Below are 24,455 nucleotides of genomic sequence, written 5' to 3' on the forward strand. Positions count from 1 at the left end.
TTGCTGACCTCAAACCTATAGAGACTGGCCTGCTTCTGCCTCCTGAGTGCTGGGATTAATGGCGTGCATCACTATGCCTGGCCTACAAATTTGATTGGTGAAGAATGGTCCCACTTGTTTTATATTTTGTTGATTATTAGTAAAGCTAGTTCTTTCATTCTTTTTGATTTTTTTGAGAGAAGGACTTACTTTGTAGCTCAGACTGGCTCAACCTGTCATGTGATTCCCCTGCCTTTTCCACAGGGGTGCTGGTTTATAGGTGTGAGTCGCCACACTCAGCTTACTAAACTTTCTTCTAGTTTACCTGTGGCTTTATGCTCTGCATTTAAATCTTTTTTCTCAGTTCTAGTGAACAAACACAGGACTTCACTTATACTAGGCAAGCACTGAGTTATATATACTTCAATTCTGCATTGATTTTAAATGTTAGTCCATTTGAAGTATATGGTGTGTAGTGTCACGTGTATGACAAAGTGTATATGTATATGAAATATGTGTGTTTTTTGTCTCCATTTCTTGGATAAACCTCTTCTCTTCCCTGGTAGTTAGTGGTAGTAGCTATTAGCTAGTGCCAATAGTTAGTACTATTTATTAAGTAATTTAAAAATATGTTTTATCGAGCCGGGCGGTGGTGGCGCATGCCTTTAATCCCAGCACTTGGGAGGCAGAGGCAGGCGGATCTCTGAGTTTGAGGCCAGCCTGGTCTACAAGAGCTAGTTCCAGGACAGGCTCTAGAAACTACAGGGAAACCCTGTCTCGAAAAACCAAAAAAAAAAAAAAAATATGTTTTATCTTTATTTTTGACAGACATTCTCTATATTGCCCAGGTTGCTTCTGATCTCCAGGGTTCTAGTTCTTTCTGCCTCATCCTCCCAGGTGCCTGAGACTACAGGCACACATATGAGTGCATCTCTTATGTCAGGCTTGAGAAGCCATTTGTGAAAGAAAAGTTTAACTTTTGAACATTAATATTGTACATCATACCCATTTTGGATAATAAATTCATGAGAGTAAATGTGTTTCATACAGTTTTACAAGCTGTTGGAATTCTTTTTCCTCTTCTAGATTGTGATTAAGCCAAGCTCCTTGAGCAGGATGAAGACCGTCTTCACACAGGAAATCTTTACCGAGCAGGTGCTTCCTTTTGTGTAGCTACTGACTAAACTACTTACAAGAATAAAGTGGTCTTTTTTTTTTGCCATCTTCAATTTTTAATGATAATTTATTTCATCTTTAAACTCTGTGAATAATTCACTTAATGTAACTCATTATAAAACAGTTGTAGCACAAATTCTAATTGCTCTTACTAAATAAAACCTGGAGTCAGATGTCAGGGGCTGAAAGCTGAGAGATCAGAGAAGCAGTGCAGCCAGACACTAGAGACCTTTTAGTTCTACTGAATCCTCAGACCAAAGGGGGCGATCCCATCCTCAGACTGCCTCCTCAGACTGCACTGAGCTCTTGTCTCCTCCTGCCTTATATTCCTCTCTCTGCCCAGCCATATCCCTTCCCATTTCCACCTCCTTAGTGCTGGGATAAAAGGCTTGGAACTCTCAAATTCTGTGATTAAAGGTGTGGGTCACTACTGCCTAGCCCCTAGTGGCTTAGCTCTGCAGTCTGATGTTCAGGCAAACTTTATTTGTTAAAACACAAATAAAATACCACTACAGTGTATGTTGAGTTTATATATTCTTGAAAACTTTAAATGGTTACTTAAGGGTGTGGTTTTAGATATTGGTGATGTATTCACATGGGCTAACCATTTGGATTTCTCTGAGAAAACAGCTTAAGTCTTTACTTTGGTTCCTTAGTCTTTTACTTATATTTATTTGGCTTTATCACCCTTGTCTGTGGGTAAATCCAAGAATAATTTTCTTTTCAGTAAGTTACTTCTAAAAGTAAAAATTAGTTTTCACATTCATTTGTCAATTCATTCATACATATATATATGTCTCAGGAGGAAATTATATAATATAAAATAATAATATAAATATTAAATATAAAATATAATAATTTTATATTATATAATTTCCTCCTGAGACAGACTCTTACTCTAAAGTCCCGGCTGGACTGGAACTTATTATATAGGCCAAGCTTGTTGTAAACTCTGAGCTTTCTGCAGTCTTCCTGCCCAGCCTCCTGAGTGCTGAGATTTCAGGAGTGTGCCAGCAGGTGCAGCTCATATAACTACTAGAAAAGAAATTTGCCCTCACAGCAACCCTTCAAAAGAGAAGTAACATGGTAGTCTTGTATTTTATTCATGTGAAAGGTAAAGGGGCTTCCGTAGAGTAAATTAACCCAGCTACTAAGCTATGTTTTTAACATTATCACGTGTGCATTTGTGAACTTATTTCTTTTTATTGCAGTTTTTTTTTGGTGGTGGAAATGGAACCATTGGCCTTTGTATGCTATGCTACTGCTGTACCACTGAGTTACTCCTTAAGCCCTTTAGATGAGTTTGTGTAAAAATAAATAGAAAATTAGAGATTTGTACTTAGAATTGTACTGGGGATTGTACTCAGGAATTTGCACATGCTAGATAAACATCCTAACACTGAGATGTTTTCCTAGCCTTAGTGCGATAAAAATCTCAGTAAGTTGTTCAGGATGGCCTTGAACTTGTGAACCTTGTGCTTCAGCCCTTCTTGTGGCTGAGATTACAGATGAATGTCTACACCTAATTTACTTTTTTGTCACTTGGAAACCATGAAAACATTCGGACACATGCCTGTAATCTAGCACTCAGGACAAAGAAATGGGAGGATTAAGAGTTCAGGGTCATTATCCTTATTGATATAGAGAGTTAGGGCCAGCCTGATCTCCATGAGACCCTGTCTTAAAATAAAACAAAAAAATTAAAACTTATACCAGTTGATTTTCATCATTCATTCTCATGGATGATAGTCTATACACTATACCTTTTCTTAAACTAATTTTGAGTTTGTTATTTTATGTGTTATTATTTTATTATCTTAAATATAAAAAAAATGCTGTTTTTCCCTTTTAGGTTGTCACAGCTCATGCAGTTCGAGTCCCTGTTACCAGCAACCTGAGTGCCAACATTACTGGGTTTCTGCCCATTCATTGTATTTACCAACTTCTCAGGAGTCGATCATTTACTAAGCACAAAGTGTCAATAAAAGTAGGACTTTACATTTAAATTTTCAACTGTAACTGTAGTCCTTTCCTGTGGGGTGTGTGTGTGTGTGTGTGTGTGTGTGTGTGTGTGTGTGTGTATATATATATATATAAAATGTTTGGTAGTTAGATAAATTGCTAGTTTATGTAGTTAATTAATTAATATTATTATTAAGTTAATAATGTAGTTTATTATTAAGAACCAAATTTTAGATTTTAAAACAATATCATAACCTATTTACAAAATGTACAGTATTATTTTTTTCTCTCTCTTTTTTTAATTTTTATTTTATTTTTTTATTTTTCAAAACAAGGTTCCTCTGTGTAGCTTGGGAGCCTGTCCTGGTACTTGCTGTGTAGACCAGGCTGGCCTTGAACTCACAGAGATCCTTCTGCCTCTGCCTCCTGAATGCTGGAATTAAAGGTGTGCACCACTACAACCACCTCACCTAAGTTACTTCCTTTTTTTAAGATTTATTTTATTATTATATATACAATACTCTGTCTGCGTGTTTGCCTGAATGCTAGGAAGAGGGCACCAGATCCCATTGTAGATGGTTGTGAGCCACCATGTGGTTGCTGGGAAGTGAACTCAGGACCTCTGGAAGAGCAGCCGGTGCTCTTAACCTCTGAGCCATCTTTCCAGCTCCTAAGCTTCTTTCTTAATCAGGGTGTTTCTCAGAGGAAATAAGCCTCTTCCACAATCTTGTTCTGATGGGAAGTCTTCCATGATACATACAGATCTCTAAATGTAGACAGAGTAGGGACTATTCAAAAACTTCGTACACCCAGAGCCAGGCTTCTCACTGTCTTTCGTTTATCTTTCACTGTCTTTCCGAGTCAATGATAAGGACTTTTAAGGCAACTATAAAAGAGATAGTATAGTATATTTTAGCTCCCCAAATTAATGGTGAGTATACTGATATGAAAACAGTTTAAAGCTTTACATAGTTCTATAGTTGTGATCTTTTTTTCTTTTTTCTTTGCCTTGATCCAATGCTATTTTCTTCTAGGACTGGATTTACAGACAGCTGTGTGAAACCTCCACTCCACTCCACCCTCAGCTACTTCCTCTGATTGATGTGTACATAAACTCTATACTTACTCCAGCATCTAAATCAAATCCTGAAGCCACAAATCAGCCAGTCACAGAACAGGAGATACTTAACATTTTCCAGGAAGTCATTGGGGTAAATAAAATAATGTTTCTGTTACATCTGTTACATCTCTGGCTTAGTCCTTATTTTTTTGTCCTTAGAAGTCTTATAGGTGATTCTGATTTCAAAATCAGATTAATGCATAAGTATGAACCCTTGCACACACAGTTGCAAACTCGTACATACTATGCACACACAAATGAGATTAAATTTTATTAGCTTACTAATAAGAAAACATATAGTAGTGTTAATTACCAATAGTTTGTCAAATAGCACTATTGAAGAGTTCTTTTCTATATATCATTTTAAAAATTATTATTCCTCTTTTGTATGTATTCCTGAATGAATAGTTTTTGAGAAAGTGTCTCACTTTGTAGTCTGGGTGGTCTCAAACTCATAATCTTGCTTCCTCAGTTTCTGGAATACTGGAATAACAGGCTTACTCCACTGTGCACAGCTCAAGGGGTTGTGTTGAAGCCTCTTGTTAAAGTGTAATGGGTACCTTGAAAATTAGGTACTGCTAAAGGGCTTGGAGCATTTCAGCATACCCAACATGGTGTTGTTTAGCTTCCTGGGAATCAAAGATAACACTTGGATTTAGTTTTGGACAGTTGGGTGAAAATCTTTTTCCTTATTTTGCCAAGAAAAAGTTGCAGTTTGTGCAGACACAGTTAAATATACAGTATCTATTTTATGAATTGTTTTCTTTATGGTAATTTCATATAGTGCTTCCATTCTTTCAAGTCTCTGAGAAACAGCCTGGTGGGAGTACTGTGGAGAAGCAGTAGCTGAAGCCTTGTGACATTTCCCCCAACTTAAAGACCAGGAACCGATGTTTCCTTTCGTGGTCTCAACCTTCCTCTCAGTGAAACAGAAAGTCCTCTCCCAGTCCTGCTGTGCTTGGTGCAGCAGCACTGGATAATCTAGTTCCAGGACAGGCTCCAAAGCTACAGAGAAACCCTGTCTCGAAAAAAACCAAAAAAAAAAAAAAAAAAAAAAAAAGAAAGCAGCTCTTGCGGTTTACTATGATAAAGTTTTGTATCCCCTCAGGGTGACAGCGTCCGCCTTAATCAGCGCTTCAGTATCACGGCGCAGCTTTTGGTGCTCTATTATATCCTTTCTTACGAGGAAGCACTCCTGGCAAACACAAAGACTTTGGGTAAGTCCAGCAGAGCCGTGTGGTTCCGGTAGTTTGCTCACAGTCAGTGTGATAGCCCAGGGAAATCTAATGAGTAGGTAGTAAAGAGATACTAGGAGTTCTTTTAGGCTAGATTCCAGACCGTTGGTATCATATTGTGGGACTAAGATACTGCATTATTTTTGATTTTAATGAATCTGATTTGAGAGAGGAAGGTCAGGTTAGAGGCTTTGGGCCATGGTGTAAGGGGTAGAATGGTTGTCATTTGAAATGAAAGAACCTGTAGGACCTAGGTTAAGTTTGCGGGGGATCAGGAGCTCAGCTTTAGATACGTAGAGATGTCTGTTCTTCTTTGAAGTGAGGACAGTGAGTAGGTAGCTGTGTCCTAGTAGATACAGGACTGAATATCTTCTGCATATATATGGTATTTAAAATTGTGATATTACGATAGGTTCTCAGCAGTGGAGTGTAGAGGAAATCCAGGACGATATGTTGTCCTAGATGCCGAAAGGAGGAGGCTGGGAGTTAGTGATGACTGCTGTCTGAGCTCTGTCAGGTGATCTCAAATGAGGGAGTGAGATGAGGGTCAGCTGATGTCTGCACATAGAACGGTAGAGATCACTTTGCCTGTAGAATGGTAGGATGAGGACCTAATTATAAGGCTAGGCATGGTGGCACACGCCTTTAATCCCAGCACTCAGGGGGCAGAGGAAGGCGGATCTCTGTTGAGTGTGAGACCGGCCTGGACTACAGAGTGAGTTCGGGAACAGCCAGGGCTACACAGAGAAACTTAGTCTTGGGAAAAAAAAAGAGGAAGAAAAGGGAAAGAAAAGCTAATTGTAATGAATTCAGAAGAGGGCTAGAGGACTCAGTACTATGGACCATGAGTAGAGAATGCACTTTGGGGAATTGTTAAAGGGAAAGAGAGAAGCAATATGGTAACTGTGATGGGAATAAGGTCAGGAAGGGTTTATAAAAGTTTTTTATTTTGTGTGTGTGTGTGTGTGTGTGTGTGTGTATACACCACATGTGTGGGTTCCCATTTGTCCCTGGAGTTAAGAGTACAGGCAGTTTATGAGTAACCTGATGTGGGTGCCTGTGCTTTCAGCCGCTGAGCTGTCTGTCTAGCCCTAGTTTTCTAAGATGACAAGGGTACGCGTCACTATTGTTGAGAGTGATGTCATGCTGAGAGGGGCTGTTGGAGCCAGTCAGTCTCTGGAGTCTGCCCTCCGATGAGTGAAAAGGTGGGTGGGAAGATGCTGTCCTTCACAAAGTTTTCCCCAGTTAGGGGCTTTGCTCTGCTCTAGTTTCTTGTCTTCCAGGGGTGTGAAGAACTTCAGAGCATGTCACAGTGTTAAGACAGTTTTGTCTGCAGGCAAGAGACTATTTGCCTCAAATATATTCCTCCCTGTGAATTGTGCTGCAGTTTAGCACTTTGCTAATTGTCCTTTGGTTTAATCTTTATAATGAACACTAGCAACCACCCGGTAGGTACAGAAGTTCAGAGGTAGAATCTAGGTGGAATCCCATATTGGAGTGTTATAGCTGTTAAAACACACATGCATGCATTTATTGTTTGTTCAAAAATACACACATGAGTATATTAATGTACATAGATATGTATATGAATTCTAGTTAAATGTTCACTTAAAAAATTTTTAGACAGAAGATAAAAATTGTGCACATTTATAGGATACCATTGATTTAAATATCCATCCAAAAGAAGATGTGTAACAATAAAGAATGATTTCCTTTGTACTTATTACTTAGTTAAAATGTGAATATTCCTTTCGTATTTCAAGTGTTCTTAAAACACTGTGCTATAAACTGGGCATAGTACTGCATAGTTGTATCAAAATTATCTCAAAACATACTGCTTTACCTAGTAAGAAAAACATCAGATATACAATTATTTGTTTGTTTGTTTAAGACAGGGTTTCTCTGTTCAGTAGCCCTAGCTGTCCTGGAAGTTACTTTATAGTAACTGGCCTCGAACTCACAGAGATCGCCTGCCTCTGCCTCCTGAGTGCTGGGATTAAAGGCGTGCACCACCACCACCGCCCGCCTCAGATATATAATTTATTTTGCTTTTTGTTTTTGAGACAGAGTCTCTTAGAGACCAGGCTGGTCTTGAACTCTCTGTGTAACCGAGTTTTGCCCGACCCTCTTGCCTGCACTTCACAAGCGAGTCTTGAATTACAAGTGTGAACCACTGTGCCTGGCTGCGGTCTCACTCCTCAGTGGCTCCCGTGTGGCTTGTTTAACTCCCCCTCCAGCTTCATGTCACCCGAAGAGGAATTCCTGCCTTCTTCTACTCTGTCCTCCCACTGTATGTAAAATTTCCTCCTGGTCACCAGCAGAACAAGACTCATTGTTCATTGTCTGGTACTTAGTAAGCTGGTACATAGGAACCACCATGTCCAGCTAGGAAATTGGAAGTTTTACAGCTGTCAATCCTAGAGTTAGACCAAGCATTCACAAAGGAAATGTTCTAATGTTACATGTCTGTAGAGCCATAATATCTTCAAATTATTCATGTAATGTCCTGGGCGTGGTGTGCATGTCTGTAGCACTAGCGCTCAGACAGAAGCAGGAGGGTGAGCGGTACTCGCATCTATGTTTGTTCATTTTTTTTTCTTAAAAGAACAGCAATAACCACCCCAAAACAACAGAACTGTGGGGCTTGGCAACACATACCTCTAATCCCAGGAGGCAGAGACAGGTAGATCTCTGAATTCAAGGCTAGCTTGGTTTACATAGCAAGTCCAGACCAACCAAGATACATAGTGAGACCAGATAAAATTTATAAATAGTAAAATTTTACAAAATTTAAAATTTTAATTTTATGGAAAAAAAACCTAAACTATATTTTTATTGTTTAGAGGTAAAACTGCTATTAGAATTTTGCTAGAAAAAATTTTTTTCTTTTTGTATATATGATGCATTTGTAATGTTAAAATTTTAATATATTTTATTATTGATTTCATTTATGTTCTGTGTGTTTGCTTGCATGAGTTTACGTAGATCATATGTATATTTGTGCATGTTTGCAAGTGTCTAGAAATGAGCAGTTGGTGCCAAGAGCCTTGCTCTATCTTCTGGGTCCTCCTGTCTGTGCCTCCTGGCTTTGCAATATAGGCTTCTCCAGCCAAGCCTGAATCTATTGGAGTTCTGGGTAGCATCTAAGTTCAGGTACACATGCCTGCACAGGGAGCACTTTATCCACTAAGTTATCTTCCTCTTTTTTTTTAAATTACTGTGCGGGTATGTGTTATGTGTGTATTGGCATACACATATCATAGTATGGGGGAGGTGTCAGAGAAAAGCTTTGTGAATTTGATTTTCCTCTTTTACCTTTATGTAGGTTTTTAAATTGACCTTAGGTTCTCAGGCTTGTGTGGCAGCCACTTAACCTGCTGAGCCAGCTTTTGTCTTTTGAGACCGTATCTAATGTGTTTCAGCTGGTCTCAAACTCACTGTGCTGCAGTGGATGGCCTTGAACTTCTGGTTCTCTTGCCTCTACCTTGCAAATACTGTGAGTACACGTGTTTGCTGCTATGCCACATTCATGACTCAACCCCAGGGTATTGTGCATGCTAAGCAAGTATTCTCTCAACCAAGCTTTGTGTACATCACAAGCTTGAATGGTCTGAATATGGATGGAGGTCAGAGGACAACTTTTCAAGAGTTGTTTCTCTCCTTCCATCTTGTGTTTGAGGCCATGTCTTGAACTTCTGACTGGTTGCCCCGTTTCCTACTTCCATCTCCTTCTAGACTAGTGCTGGGACTGCAGACATGAGTCACTGCTGGTTTCTAACATGGGTTCTGGGGATTGCACTTAAGCCCTTGAGCACACTGAGCCATCTTACCAGCCAACCCCTATCCTAACAAGTCCCTAGCTCTCAAGAAACTTAGACACTGATATTTCACACTAAGTTGATCTTGAAAACTTAGAGTAAAAAAGTTTTCATCTTTTAAAAAAATAATTTAAAATATTTGTTGTTTTATTTTATGTGTTTGAGTGTTTTGCCTGCATGTATGTGTGTGTACTGCATACATGTCTGGTGCCTGAGAAGGTCAGAAAAGGACATCAGACCTTCTGGAACTGGAGTGAGAGCTACCATGTGGTTGCCAGGAACCAAACCCAGGTCCTCAGGAAGAGCAAGTGTTCTTAATCACCGAGTTATCCCCCCACCCCCAATCTTTTTTAAGTATAAAGTTTTTTAGGAGGTTTTGAGGTTTGAGGCCAAGGACTTGTGCATGCTAAACCACATGAGAGGTTGAAACAAGAAAACCAAAACATATTTCAGACCATTCTGGACCACAGAGAGAATCTGTTTCAAAGGGCAAAAAGGTGATGGTGGGGGAGCAAGATATCTCAGCAGGTAGACACTACATACCCCACACAAACCTTGAAGTGGGGGAGCAAGATACCTCAGCAGGTAGACACCATATGCCCCACACAAGCCTTGAGGCAAAGACCTTTAGCGCTATCCTTAGTCTTAATAAACAAATTAACGCTTGAGTCCTTGTTGTGAGGCAGGCAGTTGACATCCTTGTGCTCATGTACCCTTCCCAGTGGTGCTGAGATAGCTGCTGAGTCTGTGGGAGGCACTGGGAAGCTGAGTGTTGGAACCAGGACACTGGAACCTATAACCGTTATTTGAGCTGTTTTCTGATAAATTCTTACTCAGTTTGTAAAAGATTTTTAGCAAACTAGGGTGATAATTTACTAACTTATGTGGTTAACTATATTAAGAGGTATTTGGTCTAAACAGACAGTATTTCATCTCTTTCTTTATCTTGCACTGGTGTGTGTTTATCTGTGCCATGACACAAGTGTAGAAAGGGACTCAGTAGGTCAACTTAAGAGTTAGTTTTCTTTTTCCCTCTTGTGGGTACTAGGAGTGGGTTTGTGTCTTCAGGGTTGACGGCAAGTGTCCTTACCCATAGAGTCATTTTGCAGCCCCGAATAACACTGATATACATCTTATTCTTAAAAAAAAAAAAAAGGATTTACATCTTGCCATTTGAAAAAGAATAAATAATTATATTGGATATTTGGATATCCTTTTGTACAGTATAGGTAACCTGAAAATTTCATATATTCACATGGTTTACTGCAAAATACCTAGATTTGAATTAGAATGCAAGGTATACAGAAGAATGAGCTAGAGGTGAGACGGCGATTGGCTGGCAGAGACCATGACTGTATGTGGCCACAGCATTCCACAAAGGTTTGAGAGTGGAGTTAGAGGTACAGGATTTGGTGAATGGTGTGGCTGCAGGATGAAGGTTGTATTAAGGAGATGAAAACTTAGAGGCAGGAAAGTCAGACCATAGCATACAAAGGAATTAAGTTGGACTTGTTAAAAAGGAAAAAGAGTAAATGTTGCTAACAGGAGGTAGGATATAGACAAGAAAGAAGTCAAGGGGCTGGAGAGATGGCTCAGAGGTTAAGAGCACTGGCTGCTCTTCCAGAGGTCCCGAGTTCAATTCCCAACAACCACATGGTGGCTCACAACCATCCATAATGAGATCTGGCCTACAGGCATAGGTGTAGATAAAATACTATATACATAAGAAAGAAGTCAAATTCACATTGCTTAACATCCTTTATATAGATAGTCACCAGGTATCATAAATAATGTATTCAAAGCTCTTTTTGTTTTTTAAAGACAATGTCTTAGGTAGCCCAGGCTGGCTATAAATTTACTATTTAGCTGAAGATGCCTTGAACTTCTGATCCTGCCTCCACCTCCCACGTGCTAGGATTACAGATGTGTGCCTGTATTGCCTGGTGTTTTATATATTGATTTATTTTTATTTTATGTGCCTTGGTGTTTTGTCTGCATATGTGTCTGTGTGGGAGTGTTGAATCCACTGGAGCTGGAGTTACAGACAGTTGTGAGCTGCCATGTGGGTACTGGGAATTGGGCCCGGATCCTCTGGAAGAACAGCCAGTGCTCTTAACTCCTGAGCCATCTCTCCAGCCCTTTTTTCTCACCCACCTGGTATTTTATAATTTGTATTGGAATTGTCAGGCTCTAAGTCTGTGTTCATGCCTGCGTTGGGCTTTCCTAATAGACGTGGGGAAGTCTTGACTGAGTTCTGTCAGTGCAGTACATTTCAATTCAGGGCACTTTCTAAATCTTGCCCTTGTTTTTCCCTAATAGCCACTATTTTCATAGCTATTTTCATCTTTAAAGCATTCATATAGTAAGTGAATTAAAAGTAATTTCAAATTGTCTTGTTCCTGTTTGTTTTGAAAGTAAGGGTTTCTTTGATACTCTCTTACTTCATACTTTTTGTCTTTTCCTGGCAGCTTCCATGCAAAGGAAACCCAAATCATATTCTTCTTCTTTAATGGACCAGATTCCCATCAAGTTCCTTATTCGACAGGCTCAAGGACTGCAGCAGGAGTTGGGAGGTATTTGTTTTATTTATTTTTCTTTGCTAAAGTTTGTTGTTATGATATATAATAAGTTGTAGTCAGTGTTAAAAATGTAAATTTGCCGGGCAGTTGTGGCAGCACACGCCTTTAATCCCAGCACTCAGGAAGCAGAGGCAGGCGGATCTCTGTGAGTTCGAGGCCAGCCTGGTCTTCAAGAGCTAGTTCCAGGACAGGCTCCAAAGCTACAGAGAAACCCTGTCTCAAAAAACTCAAAAAAACTCAAACAGACAATTAAGGAATGAAAATGCTTTCTGCTTCTCTCACTAAATCCATTACTTTACCCCTGGAGATCACCTCCCTCCTAGAGAACTGCAGCTGTTTCCTTATAGGGTGACCTAGATACAATTGCTGATATTTGGGCATTGGGGTACACACACACCTGCGATGTATGGATGCCCACGACTTTTAATTTCCTTCATCTTATGATGAGGTTATTTGGACATACCCCTGTTGTAAGCTGCAATTATGTCAAATCCAAAATGCATTTGTGGCCAGGTGTAGTGACTCAACCTTTAATCAGGGCGCTTGGGAGTCCCAGGCAGTGAGATCTCTGTAAATTTGTGCTCCCTCTAAGCTACAGGGCACTGGGCTCAGCAGTCCAGTGCACCTTGGAGTAGCACCTGTTTTCCCCCATGATTGTAAGTCTAACTGAGCTTCCCGCTGCTGCTGCCTGACTGTAGCCGGAGAGTTTGTCTCATATTGCTACCTTGTAATGATTTCAGAGTATAGTCTTTACTATGTGTGTATCACTTCCACGACACTATAAGAACTCATTAATCCATTTATCCTAAAGGTGCAGGCTGTCTTTGGCCTAGAGAACATCAATTTCATGTGCTTGAATCTAATAGATATTCACATAATAATGTATTAAAAATGTGAATGATATTATATACTGCCTCCTTTTTTCATGCTTCTTTTTTCATTATTTGAAATTTGCACCGAGGGCCTTACATTAAGCTGGTACTCTATCACTGACCTACATCTTCAACTTCTGCCTCTTCTGAGGTCATTTTTCTTGGAGTCTTGGATAAGTATCATATCAATTCATGTAGATTTACTTTATTTTTTGAAACTGTTCCATAATAGTCCATGAAATATTAATATAGATGTAATAGTTCAATTGTAAATATTATTAAATAGATGTGCAATAATTTTAGAAAGTTGATGTTTTTTTAATAAACCACCTTTCATGTTTCAATGTGGTTTTCCTCTGTCTTTGAAGTTATGATTTTTCTTCTTTTTTATTGTTGTTGTTGGTTTGGAAGGGGAGCATGAGCCTTCGTTGGACATGGCTAGCCAGATGGCTATGTTTATTATAGCTCTACATAGTCTGTTTCTAAAAAGTTGGGACAGCATTCGGCAGCACTGGCCAATTAGCATGTTTTACTTAAGAGAGTACAACATGTAGATGGTTTGCATGTCTCTGACTGTTGGGAGTAGTTTTAGTCATCCATGTGTTTAGAGATTTAAAGTTCAGCGCTCTTGGGTTGTTATAATGCCTTTTTGAGTGTAGAGTCCTGAGGGTCAGCCATGGTGGCACATGATAATCTTAGCCTTTGAGAAGCTTTTTGTTTTGTTTTTTTCTCTTCTGAACTCCTGAAACAAGCTATGTGAAACAGCTTTCCTGATGGGAGTCACACAGTGGGGTAAAGTCAAGAAAGCTGGGGAAGGTTTGCTGCAAGGGGTCATCCTTAACTTACTGTGAATTAGTTTTCTTGGACTTTTATTTAAAATGCTACACAGATTTGCTTTCTTAAATTAAAAAAAGAAACCTTTTCAGCTGTTAGCATTGAACTTAGACCCTCACACATGTGAGGCAAGTCCTCTGTCATTTTTCTACACTTCAGTCTTTGTTTTGAGGTAATGTCTCACTAAGTTGCCAGGCTGGCCTTGGGCTCGGTGTGTATCTGAGGCAAGACCTTGAATTTAGGCTCTTACCGCCTCCACTTCTGAACAGCTAGGATTCCAGCCCCAAGCCTACCTAGAACTTCCTGAAACTTGGTATGTACCTGCAGAAGTGCTCTGGACTGTTGTTTCTGCCCTAGTTCCCAGCATGGTGTCTTCACTCTGCATGTGCGGAAGGTTTCTTAAGTTCTGATGCTGGAGAGCTCAAAGAGTGAGTCCAGTTAACTTTTTGTTTTTTGTTTTTTGTTTTTTGTTTTTTTGAAAGGGCTGCACTCAGCTTTACTGCGTCTTCTAGCAACTAATTACCCACATTTGTGTATTGTGGATGACTGGATCTGTGAAGAAGAAATCACAGGGACTGATGCACTGCTACGGCGAATGCTCCTGACTAGTAATGCCAAAAACCACTCTCCGAAACAACTGCAGGAAGGTGCAGTGACTGCTCATCTTACCTCTGATTACTACTGTAAAGAAGTGCTATGTAGCTGGGATTTTCTTTGCTCTGTCAACCAGCTCCCTAAATAAAGAAACCTATTATTGATTATAAGCGATTAGCCTCAGCGTAGGCTTGTCCCACTATCTCTTTTAACCTATTTTTTTAAAATTAATTTAACCTATTTTTATTCATCTACGTTTTACCTAGTGACTTACTACCTTTCATTCTGTATGTCCTACTCTCCTGCTTCCTCTATCTTGCTGGCTGGCCCCTGGCATCTCCCTGTCAACTCCTCTTCTTTTTTCCTTGAGCCTAAATTTCTCCTCCTACTTACTCTCTCTGCCTGAAAGTCTCACCTACACCTCCTCCTATGCTATTGGCTGGCTGGTCAGCTTTTTATTAGACTAATCAGGTGCCTTAGGCAGGCAAAGTAAAACAGCAACATATCTTTACATAATTAAACAAATGTAACACATCTCTACATAGTTAAACAAATGCAGCATATCTTTACATAGTTAAATAAAAATTCTGTAATAGTCCTAGGCTAATTAAAATCTTACATTGTAAGCAATTTGGGGTAAGGATTTTGAACCAATTCTTTGCTATGCTGGGTATTTAGTTGACGTGTTTGTATTGTTTCCATATTTTGTGTTCTATCACAAAAGATTTAGAAAAATCCAAAAATTCTAATCCCAAATTAGAAATAAATGCGGTAGAACATGGCAGTCTACTTGCTGTTATGGGTAATGTTCCAGATTAGTATCCCTGTAGACAAATAGTGTGAGCCACACATGAAAATTTCATTAGCTGCATTAAAAAGTTTCTGTTCGTAAGCCTTCTGAAAACAGTTGCGCCACCACTGTAAAGACTGTCCGTGCGCAATCATCACTCCTCCTCAAGGTGACGCCGTTGGCCTTAGCACCCCACCCAAATCCACTTCGAATTTTTGTTGTTATTCTTGATTTCTTTTTGCTGTTATTTCTAAATCCTTTTATATTTTCCCTTTGGAGCTGCAGATTGATCTGGGCCAGTGCTCCATCAGCTCACTCCCCAGCTCTTGAGGTCCCTGTCTTTTCATTTTCTGTACACAATTGAAGGAGCTGTAAATTGTCCAATACCAATTGTCCTTGACACATGGATTTTGAACTCAAACGCAGAGATGACATGTGGTGTGTTCTTAACAGCTTTCCATAGTTTCTTCTATGTTTCTTTTAGGTACTTTTGGTTTTCCGTGGTGAAGGATATGCGTGACTGTGATCATGATGGCAACAAAAATAAATTTAAAGAATATTTTTGTTTAATTTCATAGTTACAATATACTATTTCATATGAAATCAGAGTGTTAATGGGATTGTTCTTTTTTCATACATGCTGTTTTCACTTCGTGTTTTTTTTATGCTTGCTAGCCAGATGTAGTTAGTGGCCACTCTAGTGGAGAGATAATTCCAGATATTTAATAACAGCAATCTGCTGGATGCTTATCTCCTTCAGTGGGACTCCTGGAGGAAAGTATTAAGGAGTTTGAAACTTTCAAGTTAGTAAGTCACAGAAGCAACACTCAGGCCCACTTTCCTGCTTCAGTGCTGTTTTTAAAGAATAGCCTGAGTTATCCAAAAAATGAGGTTCACCAACGTGTCACTCATATGATTTTTTTAACATATAATTCACCATTTATTAAAGACAAAAGTGAATTTGAATGGCATTTAGATAGATCTTTATTTTTTCATGAAGAATTAAAATGTATTTTTAGTTTTACATAATTCTTTATTGATTCATTGGGAATTTCGCATCATGTACCTCAATCATGTTCACCTCTTAGTCCCTTTATATCCACCCCCAGCTCTGCAGCATGCCCCCCAAAGAACCACCCAAAATCGTAACAACAAAACAATACAAAACAACCACCTCGCTCCTCCGTCTTTCCAATACCTCTTCTCATTCATCCTAGTGGCATTAGGAGCTGTGGTGTCATGCAGTCTACCCTTTGTCCAATCAGCTCCTCCCACAAAAGGTTTGCTGCAATGAATCATTGGTCTGGTTGAAGGTCTCTGATTCACCATCATCACGGGACCTTCACTGAAACTCCTCAGATCTCCTGTTGGTGCCCCAGTCATAGAGATCCTGCAGTTACTGTTGTGTAGGGCCAGTCCCTTCACATGTTTCCAGCGGTCATAGATCGGGTAGATGTTAGGGTGGGCCTGTGGGTCTGGGTGCTAGCTGAACTTGTCAGTCTGGGCCACTGGGACTGCCCCACTCAGATGGGCGGTAGAACCAGCTCATATAGGCTCATGTCATCCAGGCCAGCTCTCCCATGCCTGTAGTGAGAACATCCTTCCGTGGAGGTGGGGCCTGAATTTTATGAGATAATATCTACACTTTTATGGATTTTCATTTATTTTTATTACATTTTAATTTATTTATTTCACATGTGTTTGTGTGGGGCCTTGCACATGACACACTGCACATGTGGAAGTCAGGACAGCTTTTGGGAGCTGGTTCTATTCTTCACATGGGTATAGGGGTGGAACTCAGGTATCAGGATTCACTTGCCCTAAGCCTCTGAGCCATCTCACCTGCCATCCAAAAGTTTTCTAATAACTATATTAGCTTTAGTGAAAATTGATGGAAAGTTTTACTTTTAACACCATTGCTCTCTTGATTTGTTTGGCCCCTTCTCTAAGAAAGCAGTGTCTACTTCTGCCTGGTAAACATTATAGAATTTAGGTAATGATAGTAACATTCTCTTTTTAGCATTTTCAGCTGTGCCAGTAAGTCACACACAAGTGATGCAGATTATGGAGCACTTGACTCTACTTTCTGCCAGTGAACTTATACCATATGCGGAAGTATTAACATCCAATATGAACCAGCTGCTGAATTCAGGGGTTCCACGGAGAATTCTTCAAACTGTCAATAAGTTATGGATGGTTCTTAATACTGTGATGCCAAGAAGGTAAGTTCTGTGTACTGCTGTGTGCGCTGGAGAAGTTGTTGGGAAAATTTGCATGGCCACTTCCATCAGTGTTTTTGAGTATGTAATAATAAAATTCCTTTCTGAAGGTAAATATTTAAAGATACATACATTAGCCAGGTGCAGTAGTGTTAATCTTTAATCCCAGCATGCATCTGGATGGAGAATAGGCAGATCTCTCTGAAGTTTGAGGACAGCTTCATAGTAAGATTTGTCTCACAGACACAAAAAGATTTGTTACATGTTAAAGAATACTTTAAGAAATAAAAGCTATTAGCCGTTTGAGAAAGTTCTTTTAAAGTATTTTTCTCTGTGTAGTTACGTGAGGCTGACTGTTTCAGGTCACCGTGTCTCACATCATGGTGTGGTTCCAGCGTCTGCTGCCCCTTGAATCATGTGCACTGCTTTGAATCTTGATCCCCAGGCTGTAATCCATGCAGTTAGACCTGTGTCTGCAGCAGGAGTGAGGCATCAGGATGTCTAAAAAGCAGAGCCGCAGATGATGCATTTTGCAGCAGAGATTGGAGAACAGGGGTGCACTTCCTTTGTGTTCTTTGGTTGGTGGGTGCTGGTTCATAGATTGCATCATAACACCTGGCCAGTTGGACAATAGTAACAGTGGTTTGATTTAGCTGAGAGCTTGGTTCAGTAGTTCTGGGAATTGGGAATAGTTATGCTTTTAAATTCAAATTTTATTTAACATCAAATTAATAAATACCCATCATATAATGTCTGTTTCACACTTTTCTATTTTAGACCCTGACTACTCAGAGGAAACCATTTTCAGTTTAAAAAAAAATTCTAGCCTGGTGGTGGTGGTGCATAGCTTTAATCCCAGCACTTGGGTGGCAGAGGCAGATGGATCTCTGTGAGTTCAAGGCCAGTCTGGTCTACAAAGTGAGTTCCAGGACAGTTTACATGGAGAAACCCTGTTTTAAAAAACAAAACAACAGCAACAACAATAAATCTAACATTTACATTTCTTCATTAGCTCAGTAATAGGCTTATAACAAATATGACTTTTTGCTTATCTAACTTACTTTCTGTGAATCCTCCTCCTCTTCCCTTCCCTTTCTTTCCTTTTTTTTTTTTTTTTTTTTTTTTTTTTTTGAGACAGGGTTTTTCTGTGTAGTAGTCCTGAACTTACTTTGTACTTTGTAGACCAGGCTGGCATCAAACTCACAGAGATCCTCAGGTGTGCTGGGATCAAAGACATGTGCTACCATGCCCAGCTCATTTTTTTAAATACAGTTACATTATTTTGTTTAGCTAAAGCAATATTTAGTGTTCATTTTATGATTATGTGTTTACAGTTGTACTGTGTAGTATACTGCAATATTCTTTGATTACTCCTTCCTTCCTTCCTTCCTTCCTTCCTTCCTTCCTTCCTTCCTTCCTTCCTTCCTTTCCTTTCCTTTCCTTTCCTTTCCTTTGTTGCTGGGGAACACTCAGTCTGTGAGCATGCTAGTCACGTGTGCTGCCCCTGAACCACACTTCCATAATGGTTTCTTTCTTACACATGAGTGCCATTCCCCATTCTTGCATTGTCATAATACTTGCCTTATTTCCATTTGTGATGCTATCAGTAAGAAATAGTTCATCCTATACTCTTTATTAAGATGAGGCTCACTTATAGTAATTACAGCATAACCAATCAGTAAGATGATTTTCATGGGACATGTCTCTTTCTATCGTCAGTGTCCCTGGAGCAGGCACAGCTGTCCTTCAGCTGCTGCTGTCTGTGCTCTGCTGGGACCCTGTTTATTCCCTGGCTTCTGTGCACATAGAGCACATTCTGCAGTGCTTCCTGAGAAAGGCTGAGTGCGGGTGAGGGGGAGGGTTTTTTTTTGTGATATTTTTGGAGGTTTCATTCCTTTCACATGTGATTGCTATTTTGCCTAAGTGTAGTTCATAAATTCGAGTGCACTGTTTTTCTAACTTGGAATTTCTACTGTGTAGCACAAGTTCTAATTGTTCTTAGGGGTTGAATGCTGAGAGATTAGAGAAGCAGAGTGGCAGCCCTTTTACCTCTACCAATGTTCAGACCAAAGGGGCGATCCTGTCCTCAGACTGCGACTTCAGACTGTGTCCTCTGACTGACTGCTTCAGACTACACCTCAGACTGAATCTTCAGACTGCATCTGAGTTCTTGTCTTGCCTTATATTCCTCTCTCTACCCAGGCATATCCTTTCTGTCTCCACCTCTCTAGTGCTGGCATTAAAGGCGTGGGACTCCCAAGTCCTGGGATTAAAGGTGTGAGCCACCACTACCTGGCCTCTAGAGGCTTAGCTCTGCGCTCTGCTCTTCATGCAAGCTTTATTTGTTAAAACATAAATAAAATATCACCACGCCACTGGCTATTAGTGATCTGGTGTTTACTGTTTTCCAGGCCTTTGTATATGACCATTATTTTTTCATTAATAACAGGCGTTACCTCCCTTTGTGTTCTGGAATTTAATAATGAAGTATTTTGATGTGTATCTTTTTTCCTCTTCATAGTATTGGGTACTTGGTTGCTTTTTTGTTCTGGTGAGCAGTGTCTTAATTTTTAGGACTTTACTTCTTGAATAAATTGAATTGTGTGTCTTTGTGTTGCTATGTGCATGTGAGTGCAGGTGCCTGAGGAGGCCAGTGGATGCCTGGGAGCTGGAGGTACAGGTGGGTGGGGTTGAGCCACCTTACTTGGGTTCTGGGACCTGAATTCCAATCCTCTGCAGGAGCAATAAATGCTCTTAACTTCTGAGCCATCTCTCTAGCCCTAGTAATAAAGCCCTGTTTTAAAGCCTGGATGTGGTGGAACATACCTGTAACAGGAGTACTCAGAAGGCAAGGTATGAAGATCAGGAATTCCAGGATATCCTGGCATACACAGGGAGAATTTATCTCATCTGTATAACTCTGCTGTTCTAGAACTCACACTGTAGGCCAGGCTGACCTTGAACTCAGAGATTGCCTCCTGCTGGGAATAAAGGCTTGTGCTACTACTACCAAGCCCCCTTTTCCCTTGCTAATATTGTTCCTATATTTTCCATTGTTTTGGAGTTTTTTTCTTTCTTTAGTGTATTTTAATCTCTTTCTAAATAAAACTTCTTGTGAGTGTCTGGTCCTTGGATCCGTTTCATACTTAAGTGGCAAGTTCTGTGTGAGGTCCTGTAAGAGATCCATCCACGGCGTGTTTTCCTCAGCAGTTCTCCTATATGGTCAGCTTAGCCGCCATATCTGTAATCTGCCGGATTTCAAAGTGACATTCTACAGTGAGATATATTTATGGGGATGGTACAGTTTCAAAATTGTGGTAATTTTGATTTTTTTATTTTTACTAAACTTTTCCTCTTAATATGCTAAGTGTGTTAGGACTGAGTTTTAATTTATTTTCTTCCCAATTGTTATGGTCATTCCACCTCTACTGCAAAGACTAGCGTCTGCTGTGTTCGTTGTTTAACTTACGTTTGCTTTAGAGACATAATGATATATCAGAGATGTCTAGTTTTTCTTTTTGTTTGTTTGTATGTTTTTGTTTTTTCGAGACAGGGTTTCTCTGTGTAACAGCCCCTAGCTGTCCTGGAACTAGCTCTTGTAGACCAGGCTGGCCTCAAACTCACAGGGATTCACCTGCCTCTGCCTCTGCCTCTGCCTCCCAAGTGCTGGGATTAAAGGTGTCTAGTTTCTAATCCTTCAGAGTTTATTTATTCACAGGGCAGGGGATGTAGCTCTGTCGGTAGTGTGCTTGCCTAGCATGCATGAACCAGTCATGGTGGCACATTCCTGTGGTCTCAGTTCTCGGGAGGAGCTGCAGGAGAATCATAAGTTCAGGTCTCCTCAGCTATATAGTGAGTCTAGGGCCAGCATGAACTACATGAGAGCCTTTCTCAGAAACAAACAACATCATCCACTTGTTTTTCCTTTTTTTTTTGGTTTACTTGGAAATATTTTCCTTCCTTCCTTTCTTCTTCTTTCTTTATTTTTATTTTTTAACAAAGGATTAAATGACCATAGATGTGAGTTGAAACATAGCTGTTATGAACATGTGACTGTTTTTTTTTTTTATCAGGTTGTGGGTAATGACGGTTAATGCACTCCAACCTTCCATAAAGTTTATACGACAACAAAAATATACCCAGAATGATTTGATGATAGATCCTCTCATTGTCTTGAGGTGTGACCGGAGGGTTCACAGGTAAGTTATTTGAATTTCATTTTTTTTTTAAAATAGAGCTGTACTTTGTAGAATCAAAAGAAATGGAAAAAAATAATTTAATATTTTATTTCTGTTATAAAAAATATGTAATATAATTTGTATAGATTTTTGGTTTTCTATAGGCATATATTCATAATTTATAGTCAATGTAATATTTAGTCTGTGTACAATAAAATCTCGTCATTCTTGGCTTTGGTAGTCATGAGTAGGGCTTTTCTGTCTCTTGAAAGGCAGCCCTGTGAAGAACACCACCATGGCTAGCTCACTGAAATGACTTTGCTTTTCGTGTTTTATTTTGAAACAAGGTCTGTGAGTACCGTGAGGGTGACCTTGAACTCCTGGTTTGACTCCTGACTTTCCCGCCTCGGTTGTCTTGGTGCTGGGGTTAGAGGCATTGTCACCCTGATTTTAAAGCACTGGCACATTTCCATGTCACCCCATGCTTTAAAACTGCCACCTGTTGGACATCAGTTGTGATGTTAGCTTCACCAATTCCATATTTGTCTCTTATTTTCTGGCTAATTGTTTTGAAATGGCTTCATTTCAAAAAGGCAGAAGTTAATGAACAGAATTTAATATTTGAATTTCAAGCTGTCATTATAAGTAATCGTAAAGGTAAATAAATTGTGCGGCCTACCTTTAATGATCACCATCTACATGGGGAAAGAAGGTAGATGTATGGAACTTTAACTAGCGTGGTCCTCTGCCGCTGAGTGATGTACTGAATGAATTGCTGCTGTTTTTGTTTTTGTTTTTTTGAGTCAGGATCTCACTGTGTAGCCCTGGCTGACCTGCAACTCGCTCTGTCAACAGGGCTGACCTTGAACTCACAGAGCTCCACCTGAGTACTACCATTAAAAACATGCACCACTGCATTTGATCAAAATGAATTGTTTTCTTTTTTTTCGATACAGGGTTTCTCTGTGTAACAGTTCTGGCTGTCCTGGAACTCCCTTTGTAGACCAGACAGGCCCCAAACTCACAGAAATCCACCTGCCTCTCTCCTGAGAGCTAGGCTTAAAGACATACGCCACCACTGCCCAGCTGAATCTTTTTTTTTTTTTTTAATGTTAAGAAATACTGTGTTGGAAGTGGAGGGAGAACACTGACTGCTCTTCCAGAACACCTGAGTTCGATTCCCAGCACACACGGCAGCTTACACCTGTCTGTAACTCCATTTCTAGGCTCTCACACTTTCACACAGACATGCATGCAGGCAAAACACTAATAAACAGAAAATAAAAATAAGTTAGTAAAAAAAAAAAAACAAAGAAAAATACTGAACGCCTTTAATCCCAGCACATGGGAAGCAGAGGCAGGTGGATCTTTGAGTTTGAGGTCAGCCTGGTCTACAGAGTGAGTTTCAGGACAGCCAGAGGTATACAGAGAAACCCTGTCTGAGGAAAATAAAATTAAAACTGACCAATAATCCAACGAACCAACCAACCAAAAACAAAAAAGAAAGAAAGAAAATGAAAAGAAATACTGGGCTTGGGAGATTGCTGTTCTACTGCTTTTCCCTGGGATTGGAGTTCTCTTTCCAACACTCCTGCACTCTCAGGCTGCTTACAGTTGCCTATAACTCTAGCATCAGGGGATCAAACGCCCTCTTCTGGCCAGAAGAGGCACTGTACTCTGTGTACATACACATACCCATCTATAAACACATTAAATAAACCATAAAAAAGTGATTTCAAAAGAACTTTCTATAATTTAAAGCATAAAATCTTTCTTTAAAAAAGTTAGGAAATATGTGGAGGAGATGGGACCTGAATAGCATTTTAAAGGATGGACACAGGGCAACTTCAACTAAAACAGGTAGCATTGCATAATGGTACATGCATGTAATTCCAGCATTTTGTGGGTCCAAGCACTGTGATCAGGAGTTCAGGGTCATTGTCCTCAACTATGTGAGTTTGAAGACGGTCTGGGCTAGAATCAGACTCTGTCTATATAAACGAAAGTGGGCGGGTGAGATGGCGGAGGAGGAAGAGGTACTTACTGCCAAGACTACTGGCCTAAGTTTGACCCTTGTGATACAGTGCTAAAACTGACCCAAATGCACATGCACACAAAATACATGAACAAATAAAAATGTAAACAAGAACAACCCCAGCAGCCAAAGAACCTCCACAGAACCACCACAACCACCAGAGTGGACAGCATGGCGATGGTGTTGTAGGCGATCAAGGAAAGCTGCCCCGCTTGGTCTTGGCTCTTTTGAGACACGCTCACTATCCAGTCCAGGTGGCCCTGGACTCATGCTGCTCTTCCTGTGTCTCTGGAGGGCTAGGATTACAGATGTGCATCTGCATGCCCTATTTTCATGGAAAATATTTTGAGAAGAATATTTGAAGCAGAGGGTTAAATCTTGAGAAATGTGTGCTTTCCGACTGAGAAAATAAGTTGAGGTTAGACTATTGAGAGGGCTGTGACTTTTAGGCAAAATAGACAAAAGTGCCTGCTGTGAGGACCAGAGTTGAGATCCCAGAGCCAACGTGGGAGACTGGGATGAGGTAAGTTAGCCAGCCAGCGTAGCCAAATTCATGAACTGAAGGTTCAGTGAGACATTGTCTCAAAAAATAAAGACACTTTACATTAACCTTTGGCCTCCACATGTGTGAGCATGTGTCTACATCTACATTAACAAATACATACAACACACACACACACAAATTTAAAAAATCTATCTTGCATATATTTATTTGGTATCTCCCAGTAGATGACATTTTCAAAGTGATAAAACTTTTTTAAAAAATCACCTAAATACAGTTTGCTGAGGTCAAGATTTTGTAGAAAATAAGAATCAGTAGAATAAGCTTGTGGCTAATGTATTTAAACTGACAGTGTAGTCTAGAAAACAGACATTTCTTTTACTCAGACATTACTTTTACTTTATTCATTATTGTGTGGGGGAATAGTATGCATACTCTGACATGTATGTGAAGGTCAGATGACAACTTCATCAAGTTCCTTCTCTCATGCTACATTTATGTGGGTTCCAGGTCACAGGGCTTTCATGGCAAGAGCCTTTATCTGCTGATTGTAAAACAAATA

The 24,455-nt window shown here is 39.8% G+C and overlaps 1 protein-coding gene across 1 annotated transcript in view; it reads left to right on the forward strand.

The window, feature by feature from the left end:
* The window catches only part of Ints2 (integrator complex subunit 2), a 52,840-nt gene that overhangs the window by 18,559 nt on the left and 9,826 nt on the right, over positions 1–24,455 (forward strand). The window contains exons 12-19 of the mRNA XM_038328385.1: positions 1,066–1,134; positions 3,008–3,142; positions 4,152–4,328; positions 5,346–5,454; positions 11,759–11,863; positions 14,058–14,222; positions 16,980–17,181; positions 21,252–21,377. Of these exons, the coding sequence (XP_038184313.1) occupies positions 1,066–1,134; positions 3,008–3,142; positions 4,152–4,328; positions 5,346–5,454; positions 11,759–11,863; positions 14,058–14,222; positions 16,980–17,181; positions 21,252–21,377 (1,088 nt within the window). The remainder of the gene's footprint in view (positions 1–1,065; positions 1,135–3,007; positions 3,143–4,151; positions 4,329–5,345; positions 5,455–11,758; positions 11,864–14,057; positions 14,223–16,979; positions 17,182–21,251; positions 21,378–24,455) is intronic.

The sequence above is a fragment of the Arvicola amphibius genome, chromosome 4, assembly GCF_903992535.2.
Source record: "Arvicola amphibius chromosome 4, mArvAmp1.2, whole genome shotgun sequence".
NCBI lineage: Eukaryota > Metazoa > Chordata > Mammalia > Rodentia > Cricetidae > Arvicola > Arvicola amphibius.